This window comes from Ursus arctos, unplaced genomic scaffold, assembly GCF_023065955.2.
Source record: "Ursus arctos isolate Adak ecotype North America unplaced genomic scaffold, UrsArc2.0 scaffold_14, whole genome shotgun sequence".
Lineage (NCBI taxonomy): Eukaryota > Metazoa > Chordata > Mammalia > Carnivora > Ursidae > Ursus > Ursus arctos.
Window position 1 is genome coordinate 589748 of NW_026622808.1, and position 24080 is coordinate 613827.

Sequence of the window (24080 nt, forward strand, 5' to 3'; positions counted from 1 at the left end):
CAACCAGCCTACCCTGCTGAGGCTGTCCTAGAAGGTCACTGACTGTGACTCACCTCCCTCCTGCCACCCCACATTAAAGCAGCACGTCTGAGTGCGGAGGACCTGAGCCCTTCTTCCTGACCCCGGCGTGAATGTCGGTGGTGGCCGCAGCCTCCAGCCAGGGTGCTGGCAGTGCCGGCTCTGCCTCACATTGCAGCCCAGTCGCCACCACTGGGCCCAGGGTGGCAGCAGGCCCAGCACAAACCCTCATGTTCTGGGAAGAAGGGGACCAGAGTCTGCTGCTGAACCCTCCCCTCTGGAGAGAGCACCCTTCAGCACCAGGCCCCTCCTGTCTTCCACTCCCCCTGCCCCCTCATCCAGCCCACCCAGATGTTCATGAAGCTCCAGTGAGGCAAGCAGGGAACATGTCATGGCCTCATCTACCCCCTGGTTTCGGAGACGAGGAGACTGAAGCCCAGAGGGGCAGGGAGCCACCCAAGGTCGTGGTTAGAGCGTAGCAGAGCCAGATCTGTACCAAGCCTCCTGCCTTCAGCCGCTGCTCTTCCCACGCTCCCCTGATACCTTGCCTGCTCCTGGTCCAGAGCGGACCTTCCAGCATGTGGGCCTTGGAGTGGGTCCCTGGGCAGCTCTGCTGGGCCTTCCCCAAAGCCAAGGTGCCCGTGCCCTCAGTGTGCCAGTGGGGCCCAGAGGTGAGGGAGTGGGTCTGGGAGGTCAGCTGCTCAGCCCCTGGAAGTGACCCGCCACAGAGAACTTTGGTGGCATAACTGCTGGTTTGCTGCCTCCAGAGCCCTAAATGATACCCAGTAGCAGCCCATCTGTGCATTAGCCAAATCTACCATGGGAAGATGATTTTAAAGCCAACTGTAAGCCCCGAAGACAGGGTCAGTGATGGAAACCATGATGTGCTCTGTACTCTGAGGCCTGTGGTCAGGCCTGCCACTCCACCAGGCTGAAGCACTCTTCATGCCCGGGCCGGCCACAGGGCCCTCTCCACCTGCGCTGTGGTCATTGTGGGGTCAGCATCTGGGCCTGGTCCCAGCATAGCCTGTGCTTGTCCTGGGCTGCACTGTTGGCACTTCCCCATCGGTGGGAGGCTCACATCTGGGTCATGATCTGCCCTGCTCAGCTGCCCCGAGGCCTGGCCACAGGGTGGGCACCCCCGAGTGGGAAGCATTGGGCCTGGTGCCTAGACCACCCAACAAGGTTCCTAGTCCCTGAGCTCAGGGGTCTGATCTGGTGCTCCCTCCTCTCCTCTCCCCAGGTGGCTAGAGATGCTCATGGTCTATCCCAGGACCAATAAACAGAACCAGAAGAAGAAGCGGAAGGTGGAGCCTCCCACACCACAGGTAGGCAAAGTGCTGCCCCGTCAGTGGGGCTAGGTGAAGTGAGAGCTCCCCAGGAGGTTAGAAGACCTCAGAACCCGGCCTAAAATTCGGGGTGAGAAGAAGAATCCAGATGAGGCCGAGGTGGTCATCAGCCCCGCATGCTCTCTCCTTCCCTCTGGTGGTCTGTGGGCTCTATGCTCCTCTCCACGCCACAGGGCAGGACCCTCCACAGGATAGGATGGCTTTGCTCATAGGCTCTGGGGCCGCGCAGGGAGGTCTTCAGTGAGCGAGCCAATGCCCAGCAGTGGTGTTATCGCACGTGTCCGCTCCCTGGTGGTCCTGCCCGCTGCTGAGAGCAAAGGGCTGCTTGCTGAACACGTGCATCCTCATGCATTCACAGAGGGTCCCAGAGTGTCCTGGCTGAGTGAGGAGCTCTCAGGGGACCCTGTTCCCTCTCCAGGCTTTGGCCATAAATGGAAAAAACTAGCAAGACCTTGACTTTTGTGCCCCTGCCCTAACTCCCATTTGACCAGAGTGGCAGGTGGCTTGGATAGGTCCCACCAGGTCTAATCCTTCCCCAAAGGCCACTCTCCTCCTCGTCTGCAGGGACACAGGGCACCCAGAAGGGCTCTGCACCTCCCTCCCGTGCTCCTCACATTCCTGGGGCCCTGGTGGAGCGAATTAACCTTTCTCAGCCTCCATGAACAGCTTTACAGAATGGGCCTTTTGGGATCTAGTCACAGGATTATTGTGGGCGTGGAAGGAAGCACTGAGCCCTTGATGGGTGCTCAACGAATGCTCCTCTCTGCTCCAAACTTCAGGGTTACCAAGTGCTTTGCTTTGCCTGATCAAACCTCACAGCAACCCCAAGAGTGAACAGGATGGGGATCGGGGTCCCTTGGGCATCTTGCAAGACCCAGAGTCTGGCGGGGAGCCAGCCCATGACAGAACCTTAGCTACCCCTGGGGCTCAGCAGTTCTTCCTGGCTGCTGTCTGCTTCACCGAGTGGTAGAGGTCGGCCTGGGCAGGGCTGGGAGGTATGTGCTGGCCTGGGTACCGCCGCCGCCGCCACCACCACCAGCCCCTAGCCCCTGCCCCCCGCCATGTGCTGTCCCTGATGGAGTGCAGCCCTGGGCCTGCTCTCAGCTGATGGTCATTGTTTGCCCAAGGAGCGTCAGGCCAGCATCCCCTGGAAGGTAGTACGGCTGGCCAGAAGTCAGCAAAGTGCAATCAGAGACCTTCCTGGAGACTGAAAGTGGGGCTTCCTGCTGGGGAACAGCAGATACACACACAAGTCCCCTAACACTGCCCAGTCTGAGAGAAAAATCCCAGGCCGAATAACAGCGTTAGGCCAGCTCTGTGTTTCTTTAGTGATGCCTTGGAAGCAGTGCTGGAGCAGAGCTCCTGCCTCCAAATCAGGCAACTGCATGTGCAGTAGACACATTCGGCCCAGACCAGGGCATTAGGTTGTGTCCCTCCTGCCCGCCTGTCCCCTCCCTCCAGATACTGCTGGCCGTGGCTGAGCTTCATTTCTTCAGTTGGTAGCGGGAGCCACGTGATCACAGGGTGGGGAGATCACCCACTTCTCTGAGGGTGTCCCTACCTGCTCTGCTTATTCCCTTTCTGAGCCCGGCAGAAGCCAGCCTGGCAGGACTCTCTTCCTTCTGCCCCTTGCTCCCAAGAACGTCACATTTGATTTCACTGCTTTCTGGAAGCTGTGAACTTTCATCTGGGGCCCATCTTGCTGCGACTCCCATCTCATGAGGTCACGTTGGGGATGTCTGGGCAGGCCTCCCCTCCACAGCCAGATGCTCGAGGTGTTTTGGTGCTCCAGATGGAGCAGGGAAGGAAGCCTAAAGCCTTCAGGGCCCCTGTACAGGCAGGAACCCAAGATCCCGTATCTGGCCTCTTTTCTCTGTGGCCTGAGAGAGTTTCAGATAAAAGCAGTAGGATTTGGGAAGTATTGCTGTGCAGTGCCCTGCCCTCTGGGAACTCAGGCAGGAGAGCCCACAGGGCCCCACTCGAACAAGGGTGTCTCAAGCAGTCGGGAGTTCCGGCCATGGAGAGTACACTCATGGAGTGGTTTTCTGAGACCATCAGAGAGAGACCCAAGCCAGGCCCTGAGGGAGGTTGAGGACCAGGCTGCAGGGAGAGCAGATAGCCTCTAATTTGGGGGCAGGGGTCCCAGCAGAGCCCAGGCAGCAAGGAGACAGGCTGGCCTCTGAGGCCTGAGAGGTGTGGGTTCCAGAGCTGCTTCTTAGCCCCTGTTCACTCCAAGAGGAAAGACTTTCCTGATACTGAGATGCCTAGAGAGAAGGAGTAATAATCCACTCTGGGTATGACTAGGATAGGAAGGATGGAGATCTTGCTACCCTCTCCCCAAATCCCAGATCTGGGACTCTGGCAAGGCCGGGGGCCGCATGTCTCCCCTACCAGGTGCGTGGGTTGGGAGGCTTGGTTCATTAGGTGGAGCTCTGGAATGCTGGTTCCTCCCATCTCCCCAACCCCCAGGCTCTTGGCCCTTACTTGTCGGCCTTTCTTCAGAGACCTGTAAAACAACAGACCCCAGTGTGAGCAGAGGCCTGCCGGGAGGAATGTCCCTCCTGGTCCAGTACACTGGTTCCTCTCAGGCCCACACGTGTGTTGTGAGTTGCTACCTCTTCTTGAGCGTCGTGTTTTCTACTTGGGTTCCATTCTGCACACCCACACTCCAGGTCATATCCGTCCTCGTTGGGCCCCTCCTCAGTGTCTGTGCCCGGGAAATAGAAAGGAAGGCTTTCTGTGAAACCCCCTCTAGAGAGGGTGCTGGCTTAGCTGGCATACGGCAGCTACAGAGCCTGCTTGGCCTGGGCCTGCCTTCCTGCCCTGTGTCCTCTTTCCTCCCTGCTTTGAAAACCCTTCCTGAGCAGCCAGATAAACAGCACAGACCTCATCACAGCATGGAAGCATTGCTCTCCCTGGGCAGTGCAGGTATCTCGACCATGCAGGGACTAGCACGTAGGAGACCTGGCACTTCTTCCTTCCTCTTGCACGGGCACCCCTGGTCTGTGTTGTTTTGAACCCCAGCACCCTCCCCGCCATAGCGGTGACCCTGTGGAGAGCAGAGGCAGGGCCGCGTGGCCCCAATGTGGCCTATGCCAAGTCTTACTCACCACACGTCTGCTTTGGAGAAGAGAAGCAGCTTTACCCAGAGATCAGGCTTCCCTGTACCACCCCCCACCCCCTCTCCTGGAAGCCAGCGTGGCTTGGTTCCTGCTGCCAGACTGTCCCTCTGTCTCCACTCACGCGATAAGGCTTGGCATAGAGGCAGTAGAAGGCAGAGCCTCTGAAGGAGAGAAGGAGAACTGCCTGTGGACCTTGGCTGCCATTCAGGGCCCTCATTCTCTGGGACGAGTTCTCCAGAAGTGGGGAGCATGGAGACGGATCTGCGGATGCAGCCAGACTGGCACGAGGTTGGGAGGCCCGGGGCCAGAAGGTGGGTCTGCAGCCATGTGGTGCTGAGAGATGTATTAGTTTCCCAAGCTCCCTGTCATGGCCCCTTGGATCTCAGGCCTAGAATTTCCTCTGCCTCTTGGGGATCCCTGCCAGCCCACCCGCTCACTGTGGGAGTCACCCAAGCACCAGAGAGGGGTGTGCATATGCCGTGGGCACTTCACCCGCCACATGGGGCTGAGGGCTCTGGCAGCCAGGGCCGCTTCCCTCAGAAGCACAGCCACCTGCCTGTTCCTCTTGGGCCCTTTCTGGCAACCTCTACCTACCCTTGGTGCAGCCTGTCTTCCACAGAGGGGACGAATTCACCGAGGCCAGTCTTCACGTCACCCCACCCAGCTCTGTAGGAGGAATCCCAGCTCTGCCCTGAGCCCACCAGAACATGCCCAGCCTCTGGCTTCTGGTCTTTGAACAGAAGACTCAGTCGTTGGAAGGGGCCATGGCAGGGGGACCAGGAGTGACTTCTGCTTGAGGGAAGCATTGCTAGGACATGGATTGAGGGCAGTATGCTGACTGGGGGGGTGGGTGGCCCTGGGGCCGGCTATCCTTAGGTCATTAGAGCCTGGTTCTGTTGCAACCCTCATGAAACTCTGAAACCATTGCCATTTTATTCCAAGAAGTCCACTTCTTGCAAGGTGGGTCGAGCTGTAGGGAATCTCCAGCCTGGGAGCCAGGTGTGTCGACGGCTCTGACCACATGGGCAGTCGGGTGTGTCCTGGGTCTGTGGGAAGAGCCTTCCTGTCTTTATCGTGTCTCATGAGGCCTGGAATCGTTGCAAAGCTAAGGAAAGCTTTGGACCTGCTAAAATGCCTGTCTTTTCCCATGGGGATACCTGGTGCCGTGGCTTCTCAGTGGGTCCTTTAGGCTGCCCATCCAAAGCAGTCCCCCAGCCCCCTGCAACTCCTGACGGTGTCTGGTGGTGGAAGAAGCTTGAAGCCCCACTGTGGCCCTTACTGTCCATGTGAGCCTGGGTGTGCCATCCTCTCGGCCCAGGCAGCCTCCCCTGCAAGATGTGTTGGGGAGGACAATGAGGAACCAGAGCCCAGCATGTAGTCCATGCTCAGTGGCTCTCAGACAGTCTGCTGGTTAATACTGGGTCTGTGTACATGCACGCAGGGACACATAACCCTAACCCGTGTCCTCTGTAAGCCTTGCCAATGGCCCCAACTTAGAATTGGGCTAAGGTGAGCTTTTAAAAATGAGGTTCGGCCACCAGGATGGGAGTGGAAGGTGGTCATTTGTATGCTATCCCCCATGTGTGGGAGAAGATAGTGAGAACATGTCTGTCTTTGGAGAGGCTCCAAAGCCATCTTGCTGGCAGTGCCCTCAGCAGCTGGCACCCAGGACTTTGAGCCAAGCAGGAGGGTTGGACCCAGGCTGTGAGCTCATGCTGGGGGGCAACTAGGTGTCCCAGCCCTGCCCTTGTCTGGGCTCTAGGTTTGAGCTGTTGAGTTAAGGTTCTCTGCATGCTCTGGAAATGGACTGCGTGTATCTGGCCAAGTACCTCCCGCAGGAATGCTTCTCCCACAGAGCGGCACCAGTTCTGATCTGGGGAGAGATGGGACGGACACTGTTCCCATCTGGGCTACAAGCTCCCATCTAGTTTGTGTGGGTCGGCAGCTGGGAGGGCAGAAGTGTAGATGGGATGTTTGGGTTGTATCTGATGACTCTTCTTCACATAGTGTCCCAGGTGTCCCATTTTTACTTTCTAGGACCAAAAGGGGGAGGTTGGGGAGGCCAAGGCTGGCCCCGGCACGGGTGTTGTATGAATAGCACCACATGTATGAACACGTGCTTTGCACTTACCCAGCAGGCCACCTCAACGGTGTATTCTTTACTTACCCTGTCCCATCTTTCCTGACTCGTGTCCTAATTACCTACAACTCTAGGAATGACAAACTCTGAGCCAGCCACTTGTCATCTCACCTTTAATGCCTGGTCCACTGCTCTGGGCTCTGTGGTTTTGTTGGCAGGGAGAACTTGCCTGTGTTTAGTATCGGAACTCCAACCAGAAACCCTACGTTTTTGCTCCATGTATTTGCCAAACCCGGCCTGTGGCCGGTGGGACCAGCACTTTGCGAGAACTGACTGGGGCTGTAGAAGAGAAAAGGCCACAGTGCCAGCCAGATGGAGCTTTCACCCTGACCAAGATATCTCTGTTCTGAGCCTCCCCTTTCAGGGATTCCGGACCACTGACAAGTGTCATTGACCTTGGTGTCCCTTGTAGCCAGGCACCTAGGCAGCCAGGACCTGTGTACCAGCCCAGGCTGTGTGCTCCTGTGGCCGCACAGACACCGCTCTCTCCCCCAGGAACCAGGGCCGGCCAAGATGGCTGTCACCAGCAGCAGCAGCATTCCCAGTGCTGAGAAGGTCCCCACCACCAAGTCTACACTCTGGCAGGAAGAAATGAGGGCCAAGGACCAGCCCGATGGGAGCAACCTCAGTCCAGCTCAGAGTCCCAGCCAGAGCCAGCCATCTGCTACCAGCACCCTGAGGGAACCTGGGCTGGAGAGCAAAGATGGTAAGTGGGAGCTTGTGTGCCCGCCTGTTCTGGTGGTCAGCCTCATAGCACTGGAACAGGCCTCCATCACAACACAGCTGGCACTGAGAACTCAGGGACGCTGAGCCCCGGGTCTCAGGTTCCTTCACCTTCTGTGTCCATCAGCCCTTGGCAGGGCCTGGCCTGGGTGGGGCTGGGATTCCTGGACTCCGGCCTTGGCCTTGCCCCTCTGGCTCTTAAGTCCCATCTGTAAAGGAGGAAGACAGCACCTGCTCTGTCAGCCCCGGTTGGGTGCTGTGAGAATCAAAAGGCTCTAGAATGAGGTCTGTGTACCAGGAGGCCTTTAGTTCTTGCCACCGTGGCTGCACTGTGTTCATGGCCTAGTTAACCCTGGAAGCCCAGTGTGTCCTGAGAGCAGCAGTGGTTAGGGCAGCCTCGTCCTTCTCCTCGCCGTCCCATCCTGTCTGGCCCCTGGGGGCTCGGGAGGCTTTGCTGTGCTCTCTCCACTTAGCGCTTTGGAATTGCCTGAGCAGAAGCAGGGCAGCAGTCTCCGCCTCCCTGCTCTGGGCCCCGGAGGGCTCTGTATGACATAGGCTGGCTTTTCCCATTTGCATTTTGTCCAGCTCATTAAAGACAAGCGGACAGTTGGTACTGACCCAGTTCATTCAGGCCAAAATGCTTTTTGCAGCAGCTGGGGGTGAAGGTGCCTCAGTCCTTCGTGGCTAGTCCCCATGCACTCCTCTTATTCCCACAGAAGTCCTCTGCCTCTTCCCTCCCAAAATGCACTAACAGGCTGAACGGCCAGTTAGCCCTTGATTTCCTCCTTGATCTTTGGTAAGAAGTGGTTGTTGGTGGGACATCTCCCCTGGGCGGGGGATCCTGCTCTCCCAAACTGTCCCCCAGACTAGAAGCTCAGGGACCCCCTGACAGTGTAGCAGATGCAGCCAGCTTAGAGAGGGATGAGGCGCATGCGTGGGAAGGACATTTCATTGCTGTCCCACGATTCTGCCGTTGTGTGAGCCGTATACGGATGGCTTCAGAGATGGGAGGGAGAGAGATGGCCCCTGTTTAGATCTGCGTGGGCTCTTTAAAAAGTCCCCAGAAACCAAAGATGGCAACAGGCTAAGCGCGTCTCCTGCCTCCCCGCTCTCTCTTCCAGAGGAGAGCAGCGTGAGCAGCGACCGCATGGACTGTGGCCGCAAAGTCCGGGTGGAGAGCGGCTACTTCTCCCTGGAGAAGACCAAGCAGGACTTGAAGGCCGAGGAGCAGCAGCTGCCCCCGCCGCTCTCCCCTCCCAGCCCCAGCACCCCCAACAACAGGTATAGTGGCCCCGGACCGCCCTCGCAGGAGCCTGCTCATCCCCTTCCTTCCCCAGGTTCTCGAACCCCCAGCCGAATGGTCTGCAGCAGCTCCCTTGGCTCCCTGGACGTGGCCAGCCGGCCCCCCGCCCACATGGACTCCGGCAGCGCTGGGGGGCGGGGAGCAGAGAGACCGGGGCGCACCTTTGCCTTTAAAGCCAGCAGGCAGTATGCCGCCCTGGCCGACGTCCCTAAGGCCGTCAGGATCAGCCACCGAGAAGCCTTCCAGGTGGAGAGAAGGCGGCTGGAGCGTAGGACTCGGGCCCGGAGCCCTGGCAGGGAAGAGGTGGCCCGTCTGTTTGGCAACGAGAGGAGGTAAGGAGGGGGTTATAGGGCCACACGTGCCACAGACACACTCCCCCACCTTTACACAGTCTCTTGCACACACTCATATTCTCCCTTACACGTACACACTCACACTCTCCTGTGTTCTTGTACTGCTTTTTACACTCTTCTCGCACACACACTTTGACATACGTATTTCCACATTCCCTAAGCCTTCCTTGGGGGAGTGTACTTGTCCTCCCTTTCTGTTCAGAGCATGTGGGAAAGCTTTCTCTGTTGACCTTAGACTTTGATCACGGAACTCTCAGCCCCCAGTAGCCAGAAACAAAGCATCTCTGGGCATCCAGACACCTGGGCCAGAGGCCAGCTGCTTCCTGTGAGTGCCTCCTGGCACTGAGACCTTAAGGGCCCCCGGCGTGTTCTCGGCCACCTGGGCCTTGTGTAGCTGGATCTTTTCCTTCCTGGCCCATCTCTGTCCTCTGAGATGACCATGGAGGCAGGAAGAGCCTGGAGAAGCAGATGGTGGCAGAAACTGCCCTTGCCCTCTGGTCTTCGGCATGGGCAAAGGCATGGAAGGCGGTGGGGTGGGCAGCACAGGGAAGCTGAGCCAGCCTGTGATGTCCCCGGGCACCCTGGAGCATGACTGCATCCAGGCTTGGCCGAACTGTGAAATGTGGAGGCTGTCAGAACCACAGCTTCCTGGAGAGACACAGGATGTAGACATGGGAGCTAGGACGGGGACTGGGACAGAGGCATGGAACTCATCTGTGGTCAGAAGAGAGGAGGCTTCTGTGCTTCCCGGAGAGCTGGGGAGAGAGCTTGATTCTGTCTCTGAGGCCCTGGCCTGGACCAGAGCGCTCGAGTGCCCCCTTCCCATAGAAGCGTCCATCCCTGAGTCTGTAAATGGAGCCTTTGCTATGACAACAGGGTTCTCCCCCAGGTCCAGGGGTGAACTGCCGAAGGTCCACGAACCCTTCTAAATGATTCGAGAGCCCATGTGTACATCATTTGCATTGGGTTCCCAAAGAAGTTCACTTTTTGGAAAGAAAAGATTGAGACCTAAATTCCAAAAGCATTCCCAGAGTATCGTCTCCACCCTACCAAAGGCTGAGTAAAGCTCAGAGTTGGGGCATGCTGTGGGGACAGGGCAGGGTGGTGATGGGCTTCCCCCCTCGAGGGGCCAGCCACAAGCAGGGTGCCTCTTCTTAATACACCACTTCTCTCCCAAAGCCCCAGGTGGACAAGACCTGTGCACCTGTGGGTCCACCTCCAGAATAAGGAGGAGATGCCCAGAGTTGTTGGTCTTAAAAAGAGAAGGAAACAGATGTGCCTGATTCCTAGGCAGAGGGAGAGGGAAGCTGACCTATTTCCTGAGAGGTGACCTCCAAGCACTCAGCTGTCTTCTTGTTCAGTTAGTAACCCTGAGAGGTCCTGTGTCCCTTCCCAGTGTGTGGGTACAGAGATGGGGCCTCAGAAGCGGGGAGACTCGAGGCAACAGCCTGGTGCAGGCAGAGCCAGGACTCACCTCCCTGCAGGGCCTTTAGCTGGGAAGACCCCACTCCCATGACGTGACCCAGGAGGGGCCCAGGCTGTCCTTTAAGCAACTAAGTAAATAATATAAGTGGAGGGGCTTGCCGGAGACTTAGAAGGCTGTGGGCCAGGGCAGGGGAGGCTTCAAACTGGCTGACGGGCAGGCCATGGGTCCTGGAGGTTCCTGAGTGGGCAGCTGTGCCCTGGTGTCGCGGCAGACCAAAGAATTAACATTCAGCACACCTGCTTAGCTTCGAACTTGTTCTTGTCTAGTAGCCTGGGGTAGATGGCATCTCCGGGGCTTTACTTTCTGCATGTTCCTCGCCACCATGGAGGTGGGTTTTCACCCCGGGAGCCCACCAGCTCTGCACCCTAACATTGTAATGTCACTTTCTTACCCTAATGACATCTGACTGGCTGCTGTCACTTTGCGAGGCCTGCGCTCTGATCCCAAGTAGCCCACCCAGTGCTTGATTGGATTCCTGGGTCCTGGTTGAATAGAGCAGAACCCCATATTGGCAGGACGTCCGCCACAGCTATCCAGAGTGGCAGCTGAGCCAGGCGTGCCCAGGAGCCGGGCTGGGGGGACAGTGGGGACTGGTTTCCTGACAAGCCGTGGCCACCAAAGAAGTCTTTATGGGCCGGTCCACTCTGCCCTTCACGTTTGCTCCGGAGCTTTTAGAGTGTTTCTTGGATGGTGAGTCCCTGCTGAACCAGCCTGGGGAGGCCGTGGCCCTCGTTGAGTTCTTGGTGACTGACACCAGGACCGGCTCTTTTGCAGTCCTTACATCCCCTCGGCTGGGCACCTGCGGAGGTGAGGCGGAGCGGAGGCTCAGGTGCCTCCTTTCTGGGCCGTCAGCCAGCCCGGGGAGACGTTGGCGGCCACCCCTGCGGTACCTCAAGGGGGCCAGTGTACAAACTGTTCACTCACTTTGCAAAATAAGCTATGGCTGACCTGCCCAGAAGCCCCCTCTGTGGAGAGGCTGCATTAAGTGCCACTTTTCCTTCCTCGTCTGGCTCCTCTCTTGGCAGCCCTGGCAGGCCTGCAGCATGCGAGTCTCGGGGGACGCGGTGGGGCGCTGTTCCACACGGCCTTCCTGCGGCTTTCTCGGCCCCAGGGTCAGTTGGAGGGGCTCTCATCCTGCAAGTGATGGTACCTAGGTCTGTGCGTGGGCCTGGCACCTTACCCACACCCCTCTAGGATGGTGGGGCACGCGGCATCATCCACCCGACCAGGCTGAGCGCTTACAAGAGCTTCCTGTGGTTCCCAGGAACTCCTGCTGCTGCCTGAGCTTCCAGGCTCACCGAGCACACGCCCTGCTGCTGCCCCCCCCCCCCCCCCCCCCCCCCGTCGCCGCAGGCACTTTGCGCTCTGGCCGGCTGGCTTGGGAACAAGCTCTCTTCCTGGAGGTTCCTCAGAAGCTTAGGGCACCAGAGCTCTGTGCAAGCTTTGTGTGCAAGCACAGAGAGGAGCAGAGGGCCCAGGTGCCCCGAGAGTTCGACCCTTGGTCTTCAGCCTTCTTTGATGGTGAAGAAACCCTACGAGAGCCATTTTTACTGGTAACCCTTCCTAAGTAAAAGCTGGTCTCTTGGCAGGGTCTCAGGGTTTGAGGCCATTTCCTTTTTCTTCTTATAGAGTCAGATATTAGTCTTCAGTTAGGTTTTAATCTTTTGGGCTCAGAGGCCCTTCACTTGCTTCTCCTTGACTCTCTGCCACTGGCCCAGAATGCAAGCAATTACCTACCCTTCCTGTGAGGTGACCTTGGGCGCTTGCCTGGATGTCCCTGGGAGGACAGGCCTCTGGTTTGGTGACATGCTAATGTTATAAAAAAAAAAAAATCAACTGAGTGAATTCTAAAGACTTTATTGGCTTTATTCAACAATTCATGAATCAGGCGGCATCCCATCCATCAAACAGAAAGGAGCTCTGAAGAGCTGTACAGAACAAAGGACTTTTATAGGCAGGAGAGGGCAGGACAAGGAAGTTAACAGTAGCAAAGAGGGCATTGTTTCGGGCAAGGTCACCTTCCTTTGAGGGACAACAGAGGGTCTGTCAGATAGATTACCCCACTGGTGCTAAGTAGGTAATTCCAAATTGACTAGTTTAAGATTCCACTCCTGGGAGAGGTGGCAACTGTGTTAGGTATTAACCACCATTTGGTGACTTGGAATTATTAGCACAGTTGACTCTGAATATTCCGGGCCTTTTGTTTTTTTTTTCTTTTTTCTTTTTTTTTTTTAAGCATTTCCCCCCACCCTACCCCCCTTTTTAAAGTTTATTTATTTATCTATTTATTTAAGTATGAGGCTCAAACTCATGAGCCCGAGATCAGGAGTGGCACGTTCCTCTGACTGAGCCAGTAGGCACCCCACAAATTCCCCCCCTTTTGTTCAGACTCTCAGCTTAACTGAGTGGTGTGATCAAAATTTAAGACCTTAACACCACTCCCAGCTACTGCTCAAATTCTTGTAGTTTTTTGCTCTGTGGTATTTATGGGTCATGACTTTTTTTGTTGCTGAATCTCTGTGGTACTCATAGGTCATAGCTTCAGGTTCCCATTGTTTTAAGTCACTTATTCTCTTCATTCCTTTCTTTGGTTGCAGTCTTAAGGAGATCATTTGCTTGGTGGTTACTGGCTGCAAACATGCGTTTCAGAGAATATAGTGCATGAGGGAGACTACTATGGTTATTTTAAGCAGGATAATTCCCAATGTCTGGAGTGCGTTTTGGATCCATGGTCCCCAAGACCCAAACCAATCAAAATCAAATAACTCAGAGAAAGACCTCCACTGAAGGAATCACTTTTTTTAAGTGAAGTGGCTTTTTCAGTGATTTTTACATAGCTGAGTTTCAGCTTTCCCAGAAGTATTAATCTAGGTGCGGTAAGTGGCACTGACCACAGCACAGACATTTTCTTGTTCAGCTGCAGGGTAATCAGGGGATCTCCTATTATGAAGAACAACTTTGGCCTTGCAGAGATGGGGCCTGCTGGTGAGATCTTTTTATAATTGGGGGCAGATTTGATTTAGGGAATCACGAGAACATGGGAATACAAATGTACTACGATTTGCTTAGGAATTTGTGTTCAGTTGGGCGAGTACAGTTATAATCGTAGAAAGGTGAAAACAAGGCACGGGATGTTCTGGCTGTAAAAGTCAGACTGTTTAAGCGACTCCTAAGTTCAGGGGGTCAATTGGGAATAGAAGAGAAATTGGTCACAGGGAGGACCAGGGGACCTCTAGTATCACGGACAGGTAAAGAGCTCTTTTTATGATAAATCCAGCAATCCAAAAGATTGTCCCAACCTCTTCCCTCCCTTAGTAATGGCCTGAGAGACACGCGTGATGGCTTTCTTTCCAGGCCAGTGCCAGAGTAAAGAAAAGAGATAAGGAAAGAATTTCATTTCATGTTTAAGGAATGAAGTCTTGATCCAGCATCTTGGGTGGAAGCTGTCCACTTTGGTGTCAGCTACTTCCTAGTCAATGTGATTTTGAAGTCTCTAGTTGCTATGTAGTTCCTAGAGTCTGAAGGGGCCCTTTTCAGTTGGGAAATGTGGACCCAAGGTTCAAGTCCCTGAAGTTTGGTTGCCATCTGGGGAGTGAGGAGGACCTAGAATAGCCCTTGAGGGCAGTCTTTGTTCTTAGTGATTCCAGATCAGAAGGATTGCAGAAGATAGGAAATGTTAGTTTGGTGAGTCATAGCCAGGTATTTGCAAAAACTAGAATTCAGGAGCCAGTCCAGGGTATTTATATACAGGTATGGAGCAAAACCTCAAAGACGGTTACAGCCTAGAATTTAATATCTACAAAGATGCAAACACAATTTTTCTCTCTACAGTTATTCCCTTTTTTTTTAAAAGATAGTCGCAGTAAAATTACTTTGTTTGCATTAAACTTAGCCTGATTTTATAAGTGCAGCAAGAATAGTGATTGACCACATAAGCCCTTTTTAAGACTGCTTTGATGGAACTTCGCATAAGGAATCTCAGATTGAATTCTTCTCTGAGGCCAGGAAGCCAAGCCAAGGACTCGCCATTAGATTTTACCTGTAGTATCTCTAGTTGGGGTGAATTTCTCGCTTCTCAAAGTTTCCCCCAAATATTCTGAGGTTCATAGGCCTGCCAGGAAGTGACCTTCCTTACTCACCTGGAAGGCTGCCAGGAACCCTGTAAGCAAGGTAGCAGCCCAATTTTTCTAAGCAGTTCCTCAAAGTTAGTTGGTCCTATCTGAGTCTATGTACATCTCTAAAATAGAGGACGTTCCAGTCAAAGCCTTGGTAATACAGCCAGTGTTTCCAATTATGTTCTGTTATAAGGAGAACAGATTTTTATTAAACTTATACAAAAATAACCAAATATATTGCCATGAAAAGAATACTCAAGAGTTTACAAATTCTGGAGAGATCAGGTAGGAAGAAAAAGTAAATGTTTCATCTTTGTTTACAAAGGTATGCCCTACCAGATTGCTATAGGTCATAGGTCACTTAAGTGAAAATGTTTCCCTAAATCTACAAAAGCAAAACACTAAGGAGCTAGCACCGTTGCACACAAAAGGTCATGTAAAATTATAATCATCCTCAGTTCATTCAGTCCTATGTAATTAATACTTGTTCTGCTTGAATCCAATTTTTCCGTTAGTTCTAGATATTCTTCCCCAGTTCAGTTTTATGGTCTTGAAGTTATTAGAAATCGTTACTTGTTGATGCACCTGGGTGGTTCAGTTGGTTGAGTGTCCGACTCTTGATTTCGGCTCAGATCATGATATCAGGGTGGTAAGATCAAGCCCCGTGTCAGGCTCCATGCTGGATGTGGAGCCTGCTTAAGATTCTCTCTCTTCCTCTGCCCCTCCCCCCTTCTCTCTCTCCCTCTCTAAAAAAAAAGGAAAGGAAGAAATCTGTACTTGTCAAAGTCCTTTCCATGAACACTTCTGTAAAAGCATCAGAGTAAATACACTCTGTAAGTGACAGAAGGCTTTAAAATGCCCATAGTGAAAGATCAGCTGAGAGTTCACTGTAATGGACATTTGGTTATTTTTTTTATATTCAACATTTTAAGATAACAGCTAGAATTATGACTGATAATATTGCATCAGGACATATTAGAGCCTAAGAAGATTTAGTGCCGCTTATTTGATAATGCTGCCCGTGTAATGTAACATAACAAGCCTAATTAGTGAACACCTCTCTTTTATAAGGAGAGAGAACAAATCTTTTAGGATTTTCAAGGATCCTCTGAAAAATCCCAAAGTTACTTCTAGGTCAAGAAGACTTGATTTAGAATTACATTTTGGGGCAGCTTGTCAAAATATTGAAAGGTGTTAAAACCCTTGGTCACATAGGATCTTAGGTCACTACGAAACAATACTCTGTTATCATTTAGCCAGCATGACATTTATAGACTTTATAGGCATATACGGAAAGTTACATGATTGTAAAAAAAAAAAAAAAACCAAGTTCGTTTAATAGAGGAGACTCAGTTGCCTTCAGTAATCAAAGACCTGATAAAGACTACATGAAACACAGGAATAAGACACAAAATCTTTGTTTTCTCAGCAGGTTACTTAAAAAGTAAAGAAAACCTTTCACAGTCTCTTATCAATAGCAGACCAAGAAAATTTTGTCCTTTTAACAGAGAAAACCAAATAATAATACCATACCACCTTACTTTTGATGTTAAAATTCATCTTTTTTTTTTTTTTTAACTCAGGTTTGTTTTAATATTAGCCTGACCAGGCATAAACTTCTTTTCCCAAGATTCTTTCTTCACAAACCTTCTCCAGTTTTCTTTTTTACATTCTGATTTTGTCCAGTTTTTTCTCTTTTCCATTCTGTAATAACTAGTCTCACCTTAGGGCAAAATTACTTTCTTTTCCCTCAACAAAAATGGATCTCCGTTCCTCCTATCTTCTCTTACCAAAAACATACATCCTACATATATTAGAATTTCTAACCCTTAAAAACCTTAATTTCTTGTGAAAATAAACAATTGCGAACTGTCTTATGTTAGCATTCTGTGGCTTGGCAAATTTATGAGTACATCTTGTATCTTCTGGAAACATGCTTTCTCATAATAGATTTTTCAGTGTAGCACAAAACGTGTTTACTAACAGACCCAAGTATCTTTAGCGTCTTTATATAATGAAAAGCAAAAAAGTAGGTAAACCTGTGTTCAGTAATTAATGTTTCAGTATTTTATTTGGAAATGATCTAGATATTCAGTGACTTTGTCATTTAATTTGGTAAAACCCATAAGATATTTTTACCAAAAAGATTTGGGGAACCATTTAAGTAGACATACGAAAAATATAATTATTGATGAAAAGTTTACCTAAAAATGCATATCTCACTTATATATATCGAATTCATAGATCAATTGTGTTTTGACTACCCATGAAAGCTTCACGAAACATTTGGACAAAGTCAGCCATCATCCTACATTATTTTTCCTGTTGACAAAGTTTATAACAGACACACCATGAGCTGATTTGACTAGTAAAACCCAGCTAGAATAAAAGTTGTAGGTGTATACTATAGTTAGTGTGGGTAACTCTGCAGACATGCCTATTTTAACTAAACCATAACAGATCAGCATTAATACTGAATATTTTCCTAGATTACATGAACCTGAAAGCATTGGGTTACTTTCTATTATAATTTTTAGAATGTTATTGTATAAAGATGTGTGTATATATACATATAATTCATATAAGCACTTAATTTCCTTGAAGCCAATTAAATAGAGCTCTTTTACAAATTAATTTTGGCAATACCATCCATAGGTGGAAGATACGCACACACACACACACACACACACACACACACACACCTTACAGCTTCCATTCTAAAATTTTGGCCGTGCACAGATACAATAACACAAACCGTACTAGTTCTAAGTTGGGTCCGTATTGTGTTTCCGGCAGATGACATAAGTTTACCTGGTCAGATGGCTAAAGCTTTTTAATGATATTTGTGGAGGAGACACTTAAGATTTTTCATTTACCCTTGTTCCAAATAACCTTTCCCTCTTTAGTTTTTCTGACGAAATTCCCTCCCTGAAGTTTGTATTTCAAAGAGATGGCCTAGATAAGAGGTCCCAGAGAAGACCAGGTAGACCGTTGACATCACAGAGGCACAGGGAAAGAATGTGAATGCTTCCAAGAAGGACTTTTGTTTCCTAAGGCCAAAATTTTCACAGTACTTAGAAGCATTTAGGGATCTTTAGGTGTGGTTTTGGTATCAGTAAAAAAGAGGCGGACTTCAGGTTGTTTCTGCAGCCGAATTTCTGGTTTTGTGAAGATTTATAAGATGTAGACAGTTGCTTTAATTCCTCAAAGAATTGGGCTGCAACTTAAATGATATCATAACTTGATCCACCTTTCCAACTACATTATCCTCCGTTTGCTTCTTTATGTCAGAGAGGAGCTTTCCAACTGAGATGGAAATCAAAAGATTTCTGTGTTCCGAATCTGGAAATGTTTGTGGAATGTTGTAATAAATCCTTTCACAGAGACTTCAGATGCTCTTTTGTCTGGGTACATCATTTCATTGTAGCTTAGGGAAGAAGGCCTAAGAAAACTTCCTCTGATTATCAGCTTCCAATTTGGCCAACTTCTGACCACAGAGCTATTTAAAAACTCCTCTTAAATATCTTGTCCCTTGTCAGCCAGGACATAACAGTAAATGTTTCTGGCAGTATTGAACAGCCCCCCTTTCCATGTAAGAGGGGACCCCAGGAGGGGTCCAGAGTTACTCTCAAAGATAGCCAAAAGAAGGAACCAGCAACCTGCATGTCCCATTCAGACAGAATACCAAGCCAGATTCTTAGGACACAAGACAAGACAAGCAAGAAGGCAGTAGCTGTCCCTGACAGAGAAAGGATCAAGAACCAGTGTGTCTGGATTTGGAAAGAAAGGGATAGTGTGAAATTTTATTTTTGTCTTTCGACTGGGCATTAGAGATGGCTGTTCAGGAGAACTGACTCTGGTATGGTTTCTCACTTTTCTCTGGCTTCTACTAGTTTTCCCAGGATTCCCTCTGTAGCCTCTGGTATCTACCAGAATTTGGCAAGATTTTTTGTTAATTTTAATTTTAGTTTTCCTTGGCTGTTTAAGAGAATAACATAGCAGTTTACCAGAAAATCCCTCAGTCCCACCAACTCTGGGAGGAGCCCACATGGGGGCCTCCTTCAAAGGCAGCTAGGGAGGGCATTCAAGTTGGTGTTGAAGGATTTATCCAAAACGTTCGAGGACAAACTTTTTTCTTACGGCCCAGTTGCTTACAAGCAATACTGCTGCTGTCTGGGCCAGTGTTTTGGTGTTATACTCCTAAGAGGCTGTAATGGGGGAGGCCTAGGCGTTGCTTTAGATATCTTTTGTGTCTTTAATTTTTCATTAGCCTTTGCAACAAAAAAAACTTTCAGTGAAACTGTTTTGGAATCTTGAAGCCTTTGGAAGCTTCTGCATACCAATTAAAACAGGTACCCCCGTTCTGTTTGTTTGATTTAGGAACCCTTGCTTTTAATTGTAAGTGTACTTCCTAAATAAATGATCTTGTCTAACTGGAATATTCCCATATTGGCCATTGTAATTCTAAGTTATCTTTAGCAAGATTTTGCATTTTTGTAAATATTTTTGTAATAGTTTCTGGGACTGTAGCTCAAGTAAGTAGGTGTGTTGGAAGTTGGTGTACTCAACTCTGGAATTAATTAATTAATTTATGTACGTATGTATGTATGTATGTATGTATTTTGAGATTTTATTTCTTTGAGAGAGAGTGCATACCCAGGAACATGAGCTGGGCGGGGAGGGGCAGAGGGAGAGGGAGAAGCAGACTCCCTACTGAGCAGGGAGCCCGATGCGGGGCTCGATCCCAAGACCCTGAGATCGTGACCTGAGCCGAAGGCAGACGCTTAATCGATTGAGCCATCTGGGTGCCCCTCAACTCTGGAATTTAAAGATCCCATTTCTTTTAGTGAAGCCCTTGAGTCTCCCAGAGTCAAATTAATCCCTAAAAGGGTATGCTGCTGCGTTGGGAATTGTGTGGAGTTTTACAGCACACCTTGGTGCACGGAAATTTTTTTGAGGTTGGCAGGTAACCAGTGTCACTGTCGTGTCCATTCTGTGACCAGCTTACCCTAACACAGGAGTCTTAGAGTTAGCTGGCAAATGCTCTGATAGGTTTTTAAGTGCTCGGCCCGTGCCCATTGATTTTGTAGCTTTTGGCTTCTGAGATTCTCATCCGCCATAGCCTTTACCTCGTGCTCACCTTAACGTACCGGCAGTAACTGCGATGTTGCTAACCAGCACCCCCAGCAGTTCTCAGTGTGGGGCTGGGGATGTGGGGACCTACTGAACCAGCAGACCCCAAAGGACGGGAACTGTGGAGCGGGGTTCCCATCAAACGGGGACTTGCAGATTGAACAAGCCATAGTTCCCAGCATGGTCTAGTCAAGTGGGGGACCGTAGAAAGCCAATTAGATCAGGAACTCAGTGACAAGAGAGCAGAGCTCAGAACCAGGAGGAACTTCCCATGGCCCTCAGAAATGGCGAGGAAGACAGAGCACTCAGGGTTCCCAGGTGCCACAGCTAGCTGTTTGTCATTGTCCTTAAAGCTGTCTGAAGTTTCCTTCAGGTACCATCACTGCCACCAGATCTGTAAAGCAAAAATTCAGCTGAGCAAAATGTAAAGATCTCATTGGCTTTATTCAGGATTCAGCATCCCTTCTAGCAGACAGAAAGGATCTCTGAGGAGCCGTACATAGTGAAGGACTTTTGGAGGCAGAAGGCGGTGGGACAAGGAAGTTCCTGGTGAAGAGTGCATTGTTTCAGTCAAGGTCACCTTCCTTTGGGGGACAGCAGGGGTCTGTCAGGCGGATTACCTCACCAGTGCTGACCGGGTACCTCCAGATTGACTGGGTTAAGATTCCACTCCTGGGAGAGGTTGAAACTGTAATTTAGACATCAAGTCTCAGTTTGGTGAGTGGGCTTAGCACGAGTGACTCGCATTTGGGCCGTGTGCCTTTTTTAAACAACGTCCACGTCTCAGGCCCCCCCCGGTGGGCGGCCCCCGGGGGTGAGGACTTGGCCTCGGCCCATGTGCCCCACCTGACCTCCCTGCCTTTGGACACCATGGCGACTCCTTGTGACTCAGGGACAAGGATGGCATCCCCTTCTCAGCGATCACCTCGGGTTTTTGTTTCTTTAATTCTTTGGATAATTTTGATTTACCATTATTTGATTTAAAAAGCCGTCCCTTTCAGTGTATTCATTTTCCAGCCTTCTTTTCTTTCAGGTCTTGCCCCTCTCCACCTTCTCCTGCTGTGTGGCTGTGTGACGTTACTCGCCCTTCCTTCGCCTGCTTCGCTCCCATCTCAGCTCCGTCTCCAGCCGTAGATGGCCTGATGATGCGCCGGCCTTTTCACACGAAATCAACTTGCTTTGTTTTTGTTTTAATTTGGTTTTTGATTCTTTTTACTGTTGGCACAAACGATGTTAATTCATGGGCCTTTTTCTTGCTCAATTTTGGATGCCCTGGGGTGGGGGCTGCATCATGATCTGCTGAGGAATGAATGCGAGGGGGACGGAGGCTGTCACCCTCCGAGGTGGTGGTTGCCTTCTGATCATGTCTGTGGCTCAGGAGAGGGTGCCAGGCAATGAGCTGTGTGATCGCCAAGTGTGTCATGCTGGGGCCTCCAGTGTCAAGGACAGGCCTGGGAAAGGGGGAGGCCCTGGCCCCTGAGCTGCTGCCAGCCCCTGCATGGCTTCCCCATCCACGGTGGTGGGACAGGGAGCTTGGGGAGGGGTGTCAGGTGAACTGGCCAGGTGTGCCGTGTGCACAGCCTGCACGCCCTGCGGGGGGGGGGGGGGGGGGAGGCCCAGGGAGGGCTGGGAAGGGCCAGGCATGGCAGTGTTGGCTGAAGGAGCACCTCTGCAACTCAAGGCCAAGCCCGCCTCAGGCTGTGGGGGGGACCCTGTCTCCCCCTCAGCAGCCTCGTGTCCTCTCTTGCAGGAGGTCCCAGGTCATTGAGAAATTTGAGGCCTTGGACATTGAGAAGGCGGAGCACATGGAGACTAATTCATCAGCGGGGCCCTCGCCATCGAGCGACACTCGCCAGGGCCGCAGTGAGAAGAGGGCATTTCCCAGGAAACGGGTGAGCGCCTGGGGTCCGGGGCCAGTGTTGAGGCCCAGGCAGTGCCATGTGCGGCCACGGGGGCACAGTCAGCATGTGGCCCCACACCTTCTCACAGACCCCCCAAACACACCTGGACACGCTGCTGCTGGGCTTCCCGCTCTCGTTTCCTAGTTGTTTGCTTGTGTCTCTCCTCTCCTCCAGTGAGTGACTTTCTTGCGAACAAGGCCTATCTTCTGCATCTTCCTGTCAGAACTTCATCCGTTTCTGCTGAAGGCTAGTCTGGCGAGCCTCAGATCCCAGGTCATAGCTAGAGCTGCTGTCTTCCTCTCTGAGGCAGCCCAGCCGTGAGGCTGAGCACCTTCCTTCCTCCTTCTTTCGAGTGGCGGCCATAGCCCTCGCTTCTCTACATAGTCCACGGGCAGATCCCTCTTCTGAACCCTCCTCCTCCTCCCGGGCAGCCCACCCGCCTCTTACGGCCCTGCTGTGTCCGATCTTCATCTTCCTCCCCAGCTTCTCTCTGGGCTCATGAGGTGCTCTGCTGCTGGCTGCCACAGAGTCCGCGGCTCTTCCTTCTGTGACCCTGAGAAGCCAGGGGACGGGGGTGGGACCAGGAGAGTGATGGTGACGAGTGCATCTGAAAGAAAAGGCTGCTCCAGCGACTAGCACGTCTTTGAGCCCGCTGTGTGAAGCGGGAGGCGCTGGACGAGGAGTCCCGGGACGCCGGCTCCGGTCCCCATGCTGGCCCGGACTTGCCACGGGGCCCAGACAAAGTGCTCTCGTCCTCGCCTGGGAACAGTCTTGACCCTCCCACAGCTCTGGCTGCTGGTCTCCCTGCTCCCCGCCTGAGTGTACTGGCTTGTACTGACTGGCGGCTGCTCTCTGCCACAGGACCTCCCCAACGAAGCCCCCACAGCTCCTCTCCCGGACACCTCGGCCTCCCCCCTGTCTCCACACCGAAGAGCCAAGTCACTGGACAGGAGGTCCACGGAGTCCTCCCTGACGGTGAGCCCAGGCGCCCGCGCACCGAGGCCTGGAGACGCTGCTCCTGCTGCTTCTGTCACTTGGGGTCACTGTCTGCTTATGTCCGTGCGTCCATGCTGGCTGTCCCCTCTGCACCGGCCTTTGTGTCTGTGCGTGGGAAGCAGATGCTGTGTTTCTTTCCCCTTTTTGGACTCCATGGGCATCCTGAGCTCTGAAGTCCCTGGTAGAAGAGGCCACTTGGCCAAGGCAGCAAAATCCTGACTTTGGGGAACCGGGGCCACAACAAGGAACCTCTCTGTTCTTGTTTTGGGTGTTTATTTCAGTGACACGTTGGAGGCAGGAGCCCCCTCTTGCTGGGGGCCCTTGCCTTGTCCGTGGTGTTTCACCGCAGAAGGAGGAAGGCCTCTGCCCTAGGTCCTTTGAGCTGCAGCAGTGGAGGTGCAGGTGGGGCGCGGTCATCCGGGACCATCGCTCCTTCGGGGAGCTGAGAGTGGCAGGCCAGAGGCCCTGAGAGTGCAGGACAGCTGCTCACAGGGTGACCTGGGGCTCCTCTCTGTGTTGTCCTCAGCCTTCTGAGAAGGCCGCGGTTGGTGCCACTTCTGCCCCTAGGCTGTGGAGCCTCCGCCCACACGTTCCCGTGAACCTGAACAAGGATAGGAGGGCTTCTTACCTGGACGAAGTTTGTTTTTCCCTTGAGTCTGAGTTTGGCTCAGAGGTTTGGAACCAGAGACTCGCAGAACACGTGTTGCTGGTGGTGGTCCTGCCACTGTACACCGTTCTCATAATTCCCGCCCAGTCCTTCACGTACAGGAAGACATCACAGCCTGATCTGGTCGGGACAGCTGTAGGAAGGCGGAGAGCGAGCCCATGGGGCGAGGGGAAGGATGAGTCACATCTCTTTAGGCCCTGGCTTTACAGGTGTCCAGGCGTGAAACACAAGCAAGGCCCAGCTGGGCTGCAGGTGGTCCTCGGGCGCTTCCCCAGCTGCTCTGCAGGCCCGGGTGCAAGGCTGCGGGAGAGCCCGGCAGAGACCTCACCCCCTGCTTTCCCGCCAGCTGTCCGGGGTTTGCATCTCGCAGGGAAATGAGATAAAGCCCGTCCTGTTCGATAGGTGACCTCAGGGCCTCAGCAGGCTTGCTGCTGCGTCTCTGCTCAACACTGTACGTGGGCTCTGCTCTTCAGGCTTCCTCTCTCCATCTTCCTGTGGCTTCTGTGAGAACTTCTGATTTCTTCTTTTAGGGCTCACTGCAGATTTTCCCCTTCACGGGAAACACTAAACGGCTCTCCCTCTGGGCCGTTCTGTACTGCCAGGCGGCTGCTGCCGACGTAGCCAGGGCTTCCCTCAGAGCGTCCGGGCAGCCCAGCTGCTGCTGCTCACAGGGCGCTGGGGCCGTGCCCGGCATCTCGTCCCTCGAAGACACACGAATCTGTGGAGTGTTTGCTGGCAGGTGGAGAAATGCCTTTTCCTGCCGCCCACCTCATC

General features: G+C 52.2%; 1 protein-coding gene across 9 annotated transcripts in view; it reads left to right on the plus strand.

Moving 5' to 3' along the window:
* The window catches only part of MPRIP (myosin phosphatase Rho interacting protein), a 150669-nt gene that overhangs the window by 85665 nt on the left and 40924 nt on the right, over positions 1 to 24080 (plus strand). For 5 of the 9 annotated variants that reach the window (XM_057311260.1, XM_048226876.2, XM_048226874.2 and 2 more), the window contains 5 exons: positions 1262 to 1346; positions 7125 to 7335; positions 8690 to 8987; positions 21493 to 21634; positions 22505 to 22618. In XM_057311260.1, the coding sequence (XP_057167243.1) occupies positions 1262 to 1346; positions 7125 to 7335; positions 8690 to 8987; positions 21493 to 21634; positions 22505 to 22618 (850 nt within the window). Of the gene's footprint in view, positions 1 to 1261; positions 1347 to 7124; positions 7336 to 8473; positions 8988 to 21492; positions 21635 to 22504; positions 22619 to 24080 lie in introns of all 9 variants that reach the window. The other 4 variants (XM_048226877.2, XM_048226879.2, XM_048226878.2 and 1 more) reach the window with 2 other exon arrangements.